We start from the raw sequence: 9,596 nt of genomic DNA on the forward strand, positions 1-9,596 counted from the left end.
AGACTGCGGAATAGAGAATGCGTCATTGAAGCAACCAATCAGCACTATTCCGAATAGCGCTGAATAGCGCTGATTGGTTGCTTCAATGACGCATTCTCCATTCCGCAGTCTTTTTCCGCACTGTGTGATTTCACCGTTAGGGTGCGTTCACACCTTGATGGAAAAGCAGAAAGCGGAAAAGCAGTGGCCAATCACAACTCGCGCTGGTAGTAAGTAGTACAAAAAGCCGAAATGTCGACTACCAGCGTGAATTCTGATTGGCTGCTGCTTTTTCGCTTTCTGCTTTTCCGTCAAGGTGTGAACGCGCCCTTAAGCCGTAAGAAATTGACCAATTACAGTCGAATCCTAGGAGAATAATCGACTTTGATTCGCCCATTTCTTATGGCTTAAGGCTTAAAACCTATTGTAGATCCGGGGTAATATGTTCAGCAGTGTTCAGCGGACTAAGAGAGCACGACCAATCATATTAAAGGACTTTAGATAATTGCAAAGCTACTTTCTTTCACGTTACATACATGATTGGCATACCCAATGGGTCTGTTTTTTATTCCTGCAACGGCAGTAATTAGACGGCTTTTTTCTCATTTTTTTCTTACAAAAACAGATCTATTATTCCACTTCCGGGAGCTTCTTGAACTTATATTGCATACAAAAATGTAGATACTAATTAACACATACTACTATAACTACAGTATTTTATACGCGATATTTTTCCAAGAATAAAAATGTGAGGAAATAATCAGGCCAAATAAAAAGTAATGATATGTTAATATTTATCCAGTAATAAAGACTCTTGAAGGGATGTTTTTTACATAAGAAATTAATTTATTTCAAGATTCCAAAAGACAATCGAATAAAAATGTAGAATTAGACATCGATCTTTTTCGATATATCGATCGATACACTTATTGACTTGTATCTCATTACTTCATATAGTTCATATTGTTATAGTTGTCGTTGCGTTTCATTGCTTTTGTTGAAACGGTTTTGAAGTATAAAGGAAAACACAGATATTTTTAACGAAAATTACGGTTTATAAGAATTTTTAAGGTTAAGGAAAGCGTTCGCGACGTTACTTAGCCACAATGTCGATCGGAGTTCCCATTAAAGTGCTTCACGAGGCCGAGGGCCATATCATAACCTGTGAAACGAATACCGGCGAGGTGTATCGCGGCAAATTGATAGAAGCCGAGGATAATATGAATTGTCAAATGCAGAATATTACAGTGACGTATCGGGATGGCCAAGTGGGACAGCTGGAGAATGTATACATTCGCGGCTCGAAAATTAGGTTTCTCATATTACCAGATATGCTGAAGAATGCACCTATGTTCAAACGACCTGGTGGCAAAGGATCAGGCACAGCCGGTAGAGGAAAGTCCGCAATATTACGAGCTCAAGGTTCGTGTATTTCTACAAACATTATTCAAATTAATAGACAAAGTTAAGATGACCCTACATAACTAATAATAATAATCAGTAATATTGAATTAGTGGCCTAGTTTACACCCAACGACCTGACTTGCACCCTGACCTAAAGGAGGTCTCGAACGGAGCGTTTACCTCATCTAGACCTATAATATTTTTGGATCTAATGTAGGTTGCATTTAGTCTCGCATGAGTGCTATCTGTTAATATTTCTTTATACTTTACGCCTTTAGGCCGTCTGCCTGCATTTACATGCGTTAAAGCTGATTAGGTCATGCGACCTAAAAGAGATCAGGGATCTTGAAAAAGATCCCTCACCTAAATGAAGTTACAGCTATTTATACTGTCATGATTTATTGTGTTTAAGTTAGAATATAGGTAGCGGCCTAAACGTAGGGTGTAAACTAGGCCAGTAACTGACAGTATGCATCAATATTTCAATATTTTTACAACCTTACACAATCTGTATTATTGACAATTATTTCTCTTTAGTTTTATGTACATTATCTGTTGCACTCCGACATACTATGACATGGATCCTAATAAAGCAATATTGATGCTCGAGAATCAAAATTCAGATCAGCTTCAGTATTCTATGTTAATCCATCAATATACACACATGATCAATAATATTGTTAGTATTTGTTAATATTGACAGTGTAGGATTACTTTATACTATATCCTGAAAAACATGGACATTTGTAAAAGAAAGCAGACTAATGTCGGTTTCCATTAATGCAGATGAATTTTAATCAGTTCAAATTTCTCTTCATCTTTCTAATTTTTGAAACTAGAAGAAAGTAAAGAGTAAATTGAACCAAGATTAAAGTTATTTTATATTAGTAGAAATGGACATAATTTGGGCCGTGTTCCAATATACACTTGTAATATCGAAAATCTGTAATATACGTAATGTCCATTCTACAATTGCCTGTGTCAGAGATTAAGATTGGATTGGAATTAATCAATCAAAAGAAAGAGAACTCAATTTCTAGTCTGATAAGCATAAGCAGTTGTAAGAATTGACCAATCATAGTCAAATAGAAGAATATTCGACTATAATTTATTAATTCTTACAACCACAGCTACATACAACTATGCTTACACAATTGCAAAATGGACTTAACATTTTAGACACAAATTTTAGATTTTTAGTATTGACAGTATCTTGATATTAAAACAAGCTCTTGGACTTAACAGAAAAAAGATTAGAAATAAAATTTTAACATCTGTTCTAGAGTCGAATTACATTAGAATAATTAAATAGAAAGTAATTAAGTTATAATATTCATCCAATTAGGAAACGATATTAATAGTTTTATGTATAATATTGAGTAATAAAAGATATCTAATAATGTATATAAAAAAATAAATATTTCTTGTTAGTTTAAATTCTCTTTAAGATAATATTTGAATACATTACATTTGTACACATTTGACAATTCTATGTAATAAAATGTTTTCAGCTCGTGGCAGAGGAAGAGGACAAAATCAAAGAGGCAAAGGTACTGGTTCGGCACCTTGGCTAAATCAACAGAATCAACCAGGTGGATCTCAACCTGGAAGAGGCAGGGGATAAATCTTGTGATAATAAACTTGATTTTAATTATAAATACAAATGTAAAATTTCATTCCTGTATTTTTGTATTTCTAAACAGTATGTTTCCGCATTCAAAATTGTAATCTATATTTTCAATGTGTGTGTGATTAATAATAAATCTAGTATTGTATTATGTGTTTGCTGTGCTTATAATTAAGAAATTTCTCCTTTGAAGCTAAATTAGAACCAGATGATCCTAATTCATTATCTGCCTTAATATAACTAAGAAGACATATCTTTAGATTTATGACTTATTTTATGACAAAATTTAATTTATTATCCAAATATAGATATGGAAATACTCCACCGAGAATATTGCAATATTCTAAATAAATAATATTTAAATATTTGATTTATATAACCTATAAAAATTCTAAAAAAATTAATTATAAATTTTGACGTAACAGTTCGAGAAACCATAAAATGGGTACTTGCCAAATAAAATATAGAAAATTATTTTTTATTATAGAAAAAGATAAAACCAAATTCATTATATTGTATATTGTAAGCAAATATAATTAAAAACAAAAATAAGTAATGACATGTAAAATAATAATGCCTAATTCAAATAACCGCGGCAACATGGCAGCAAATGGTGTCACGTTCTCATTTGCAGTTTAAATGTACGCACAAGAGCACACCCGAGTTTCTTCCACCATAGAATCTGCCGATCTGTGTCACTTGCACTTTTAAGGCCTTGCGCACAATGGAGGAAATATTAGGAACAGGAATAGATATTAAGATTTCAACCTATCAGAAACCGTGTATTCCGGTGTAACTGGTATCTGATAGGTTAAAATCTTAATATATATTCCTGTTCCTAATATTTCCTCTATTGTGCGCAGGGCCTAATTCATGATCGTACGGTCGACACAGGTTTTTTTTCGACATAACTAATCTTTAGTAGTCTAGTGCTAGTGTACATAACCTATCGTAAACATAATTACAATTATGTTTAAAAATTCTCAACCACAATTACTTAATGTAAATAGAAAACCCAGTCAACCGAAGAGGCGAAAAAAGATCACGCTTGTCTTCGACGAGGAGAAACGACGGTAATTATTGCGCAAAATCACATGTAGTTGACACATGTACTTACATATAGTTTGATACAGATTAATTTATATTTACCCAAAAATATAGAGAATTTTTAGGAGGATTTCGTAAGAGGAAGTTAGAACGAAAAAGAAAAGCCCAGGAGCAGTTACAGCAACAACTGAAAGAGGAGCGAAAGAAAATTAAACAAGAAGTGAGTCACATATTATTTTAAATGAGATATTTCTTGAAGAATTGGAGAAAGCATGATATTACTTTTTAGGCACGAGAACGTTATAAGAAATCATTATCGAACCAAGTTGTCCCAGAGCTGCAAGAATTATTATCTCAACAAGAATTTGATCTAGGTAGTCATACAGTTAGTATTTTGGAGTTGAACGTTGCAGACCTTACAGAAGGAAAAAAATGGATAGGTGAAAACCAAATTGTAAAAGAAAAGGAAGAAGAGCAGGAAAATGACAAAAGTTGTAACGACGATGACGAGATTGTGGGAATGTCATTGCAAGAGAAATGTAAGAATCAAGTGCAGCCAAAATCTAAATCCAACAGTCATGAGATAAAATCTGCAAAAGAATTAAAACAAGAAATAAAGAAAGCAGCGCTGAAACGCGTAAAAAAAAGTAAGGCATTTCAACAAAAGCAGAGACTAGAACGACAAAAAAATAAAAAACAAAGTAGACAAAAATTGCAGAAAACACAGGGGCTAGTAGACAAACGTGGCAAGAGGAGTAAAAAGAAATCCAAACGCTAGGAAATTGATAAATTTACTGCACAAATTTTAAATAAATATATTTTGTAATAAGTATTACATAAACATGCATTTATCACTTCTTTGTTTTTCCACCTTTTGAAGCAAAGGGACAAATATCCTTGTTGAGACATTCCGAACATTTAGGAAATCGTGGTAGACAAGTTTCTTGACCGAATCCTACGAGGAGATGATTTACTTCGCTCCACAAAGGTTTAGGAAGCCAATCCTCCAATTCATTTCTCGTTTGCTCCGGTGTTTTGGTTGGCTTTTTTACCCATCCTAATCTGTTGGATATTCTGTGAACATGTGTATCCACGCCGATACCAGATACTTCTCCCCAGGCAGTTCGCATGCATAGGTGAGCCATTTTAGGACCTACTCCTGGCAACTCGCACAACTCTTTTACTGTTTTCGGTATGTCACCACTATATTTATCTAGAAGGATCACTGACGTCTTTTTTATATACTCTACCTTTTTCTAAAAAGAAAATATTTTTAATACAAAAAAATCATTAACTGTAAACTTGATAGGAAATTCTAAAAATAAAAAAATATGTATATAATTACAAATAACTTAACAGTTCAACATATAAACAAAAATTAAAAATTACTAAAAAGAAAATAAATCTTGTAAATGGATAATAAATGGATTTTATAAATGTGACGAGAAGTTTAAGATAAGAAAAATATCTTGTAAATAAATAAGTATTGATCTTTACTTTCCAAAATCCAACTGGATATATAAGTTTGCCTAGAACATCGTCAGGGGTAGCTGCTATAATATTTGGTTTACAACCATAAGTGTTCAGACGCTGCATAGCAGCATGGGTGACTTGGTCCTTTGTTTGACTACTCAGCATCAGAGCTACTAGCGATTGATATCTAGACACTACGGGACTGGCGTCAGGATCTGTACACTTATGACAGCCCATTGTATCAACTGGGGCTGTCTCGCTCTTCCTCATTTCTTTAATATTTTCAAGAATAGTCTCCCAATTCGGCGGCATCCACTGTTTCTCATCTTTAACGTTCTTTGGGTCCAATTTGGGTTCCACATTCTCGTTCTTTATCTCACATTCTTCAGTTTTGATATCTTTTACATCTGTCGACAACTCTACATCTTCACTTTTTATTAGCGTCTCTTTGACGTTCGTTTCGTTCTCCACCATTTCATGCTTGATCTTAATCGGTATATGTTTCTTTGTGCTAGTCCTTTTCTCTTCGCCGACGAAGTAGGGTGACGTTTTCTCCGAGGAGTCCGCGTTAACGAGGGTTTTGCCCGAACGTAAAGTTCTTGCCGAGAGACCAGTCAGCTTCAACCGTTTACTCATTTTGTCGGAGGAGACACGTTACGGTGTCAACAGATCGAAATTGATTCCTGCAAGTAACAAGCAGAATGTTTATACCTGAACTGCGTCATTCGAAATTGACACAAGATCTATAACCATTCCCGCTCGTGCAGCTCGTATTGGACAGTTAAAGCTAAGGTTAGGTTAGAATGAAAACATTCTGATAGTTTTCTGCACTATTCTGCACTTGAAATGAGATAGATGCACAATAGACGTTGGAAACAAAAAGAGAGGATGGATGGAATGGACCAGAGTGGATAAGGAAAGTTATTTCACATTCTTCCAATATATTGCAGAATTAAAATATATCCTGTTTATTGTATGTATTTGCAACCAACGAAAATCGATTCATCACGAAACATTCCTGCAATATTATAGAAATATTGTTGTTGCGAAACAAAACGTCAACATAACCAAACAAAGGCGATATAACATCCCCAATCAATATAACATCAACGATATCAACTTCGAGGTTTGTAATATGTGATATTTAATGTGTATATTGAATTCATTATTTCAAAAAACATGATAAATTTGTAAAATGAATAATTGTAGCCAAGAAGCCTCGCTATTTTTTGAAATGCATACTTCAACTAATTTTACTCTACGCGGTGGTGATGCAGCATTCGCCAATAGGCAGCAGGCATTATTCGATCAGCTCTTGATTGCGGAAAACAAATGCAATAAACATGACAAACCGGAGACGGACAATACCGAGATGAGCGAACGAAGGAAAAGGCCAGCTCCAAGTGACGACCGGAGGCAGAAGAGAGAAACAAAGAGGTTTAGCGGCAAGGAGAGTATCTTTAAGCGTCCAGAAGGTCCGGCGCCACGCACGAATTTCAGAAATATTCCGGATTATCATAGAAATCCACACAAGTGGGTCAAGTATTCTCTGGATGATGTATCCAGCGAAGACATGACGGAGCACAGTAACACACAGGCTGCTATGTCATTCCTGCGAGAGTTGAAGGCTCGTAGGAAGAAAGAGGAAATTGACGAATGTGGGGAGGAGATGGACATTGAGATTTGCGAATCAAATTCTACAGAGACGCGATTTAAATTTAAGAAAAGAGCATCGTCGTCGCAGATCACATTTAAAAAACCACGAACAAGAGAAATAATGGAAAACATTGCAGAACCGGATGACAAGCCTATATTCAAAAGTAGTAAGATCATCTTACCAGAATATGTGATTGGACAGAAACCAAAGAAGACATGTAAACAGAATCGACCAGTCATTAAAGTCGACCGCTCGAAAGAACTTAGACTAGATCATTTACAAGAACCAGATGAAGAGGAAGATGATTGAGACTAATGACAGTCTATAAAATTATATTATTGTATACAAATGTAAAGAAACTCTACTAGTAATTATGGATATTCGCTTGAAAATAAAGAATTCATGAGCATTTATAAAGGCCCTTACACTAATTACATAGAAAATTGGATTCCGATGAAATTAATCAATTTTTACATAATATTGTAGGGGAATATAAAGAGAACCGCAGGCCATAAAGCCATTTAAAAATATACATAGACGACCGGAATAATTATGACAACGATGGAGCGTCGGTATAGCACACTGAGTGATAGATTTGTAAACGAGTTCAAGTTTCGATAGACTTCATTAATTTTTTCGTCGACCCTTACAATATTACTTATAATGCGACGAACAAAAGATATTACAGACAAGACTCAATAATAGATAGTTTTGGAGCTACGGTGGATCAAAGGTATAAAACTTGTGCTCAGTGAGAACCTTTTATATAATAATTCAAAAAGTGTTCATTATTGGACGTTGTGTTTATAGACTTATTCTTTTTAACTAAACTCTTACATATAATTTATCCTTCCTCTTTTTTTCATGTTGGAGAGAAGAAAGAGAAAAGAGATAAACTGTGTAAGAAGTTCAGCTAAAAGAACAGATAAATGTCTATTTCTACCAATGTAGATTGACTTTAGTCTTGGTTCAATTTCATTTTTTTCTAGTTCTTAAAACTAGGAAAAGATGAAAGGTAAGTTGAACCCTGAGATTAAAATTAAAATTAATCTACATTGGTGGAAATGAGCATTAATGATATTTTTTGGGTAAATGTTCAGTATAGCGTTCCCACCTTCGATTTTCCTGTAATTTTGTAAATTTGTGTATTTTTATGTATGGAATATATTTCGAGAAGGAAAATTGTCGGACAAGTCTTGTTTTTTTTTTAATTTAATTTCAAAGTTTTTTAATGTCGATAAGTTGGAAAATGATAATTTAATAATATTTTATAATTGCGCATACTCATTAATGTTGCCATTTATTAATTAAATATTTTTTTAACCTATTTTATTACATATAAAGTTACACAAATTTTTAGTGTTAACAAGTAAAAGACAAAGTTTAATATTTTTTGCTTTAATTAATTAGAAGCCCCAATTTTCTTATACAATTTATATTATAGGTAGAGAATAGTTCGTGATCTAAAATTTAGTATTATATGTTGTCTGCTTTAATTAATTAAAAACACAAATTTTCTTATATAACTTAAATTACAGCAGAGAATAATTCATGATCTAAAATGTGTCTATATATCTACATATTTTCTGCCTTAATTAATTAAAAATACGATATTTCTTATATAACTTAAATTACAGCGGAAAGTTTATGATTCAAAATTTATACTTTTTTAATGTCGATTCTTTTTATGTGGATTGCAATTTAAATCTAACATTTCTTTAAAGTACTTAATTTATAACTGAACTCAACTAAATTGATATTAATTGATATTTAATTAATAAATAACAACATTAATGAACTTACGCAATTGTAAATAACATTAATGAGCATGCGCAGTTGTAAATTATTATTAGGTATCATTTTCCAACTTACCGACATCAAAAACTTTGAAATTAAATAAAAAAAACGAAACTTGTCCGACAATTTTCCTTCTCGGAATACATTCTACATATAAAAATACACAAAATTTTTTATAGGAAAATCGAAGGTGGGGGCCATATACTGAACATTTACCCAATTCTATCATTTCCTATCATTCTCATTACAACATAAAAGATCAAATAATAACTTCTACATCAAACATAAGTGAGATGCTTTCTATATTACCACCGACGAGATATTATTAAAGACCGACATCCTTATGGAAGTTCGCGTCCTTGTTAATATTGAAGTTATTAAGAGTAAAAAAAACTGATAATATTGTACTAATTTTATGATTTATTAGTTTAGTAGACGTGTTTATCGGTGTACGTGCATTTAAAACTCAATAACTCGAGTTTTCTTTAAAATTGCGATTTCAGTGTTATCGTCAAAGTTCGATTATCAACAGAGATAATAACTGCAGAGAAAAAAATTGTAATTTTTCGGCAATATATAGGATATTATAGCTTTACAAATATGCATATTTAT

The 9,596-nt window shown here is 33.0% G+C and overlaps 4 protein-coding genes across 4 annotated transcripts; 3 read left to right on the top strand and 1 right to left on the bottom strand.

The window, feature by feature from the left end:
* Positions 1-950: 950 nt before the first annotated feature.
* Positions 951-3,068, top strand: SmD3 (small ribonucleoprotein particle protein SmD3). The gene is made up of 2 exons (XM_018444701.1): positions 951-1,401; positions 2,895-3,068. Exons 1-2 carry the CDS (start codon positions 1,086-1,088, stop codon positions 3,005-3,007), a joined length of 429 nt encoding a protein of 142 aa, XP_018300203.1. The 5' UTR covers positions 951-1,085; the 3' UTR covers positions 3,008-3,068.
* Positions 3,069-3,940: 872 nt separating this feature from the next.
* vito (nucleolar protein viriato) lies at positions 3,941-4,852 on the top strand. The gene is made up of 3 exons (XM_018444698.1): positions 3,941-4,083; positions 4,172-4,277; positions 4,347-4,852. The coding sequence occupies exons 1-3, from the start codon at positions 3,980-3,982 to the stop codon at positions 4,833-4,835; spliced, it is 699 nt and encodes a 232-aa protein (XP_018300200.1). The 5' UTR covers positions 3,941-3,979; the 3' UTR covers positions 4,836-4,852.
* A 41-nt stretch (positions 4,853-4,893) lies between these two features.
* Nthl1 (Nth-like DNA glycosylase 1) lies at positions 4,894-6,298 on the bottom strand. The gene is made up of 2 exons (XM_018444696.1): positions 5,555-6,298; positions 4,894-5,313 (listed from the first exon to the last, which is right to left on the bottom strand). Exons 1-2 carry the CDS (start codon positions 6,164-6,166, stop codon positions 4,909-4,911), a joined length of 1,017 nt encoding a protein of 338 aa, XP_018300198.1. The 5' UTR covers positions 6,167-6,298; the 3' UTR covers positions 4,894-4,908.
* Positions 6,299-6,403: 105 nt separating this feature from the next.
* LOC108720597 (protein TSSC4) lies at positions 6,404-7,512 on the top strand. The gene is made up of 2 exons (XM_018444697.1): positions 6,404-6,656; positions 6,740-7,512. The coding sequence occupies exon 2, from the start codon at positions 6,765-6,767 to the stop codon at positions 7,494-7,496; it is 732 nt and encodes a 243-aa protein (XP_018300199.1). The 5' UTR covers positions 6,404-6,656; positions 6,740-6,764; the 3' UTR covers positions 7,497-7,512.
* The last annotated feature ends 2,084 nt before the right edge of the window (positions 7,513-9,596 follow it).

The sequence above is a fragment of the Mycetomoellerius zeteki genome, unplaced genomic scaffold (assembly GCF_001594055.1).
Source record: "Mycetomoellerius zeteki isolate Tzet28-1 unplaced genomic scaffold, Tzet1.0 scaffold153, whole genome shotgun sequence".
Lineage (NCBI taxonomy): Eukaryota > Metazoa > Arthropoda > Insecta > Hymenoptera > Formicidae > Mycetomoellerius > Mycetomoellerius zeteki.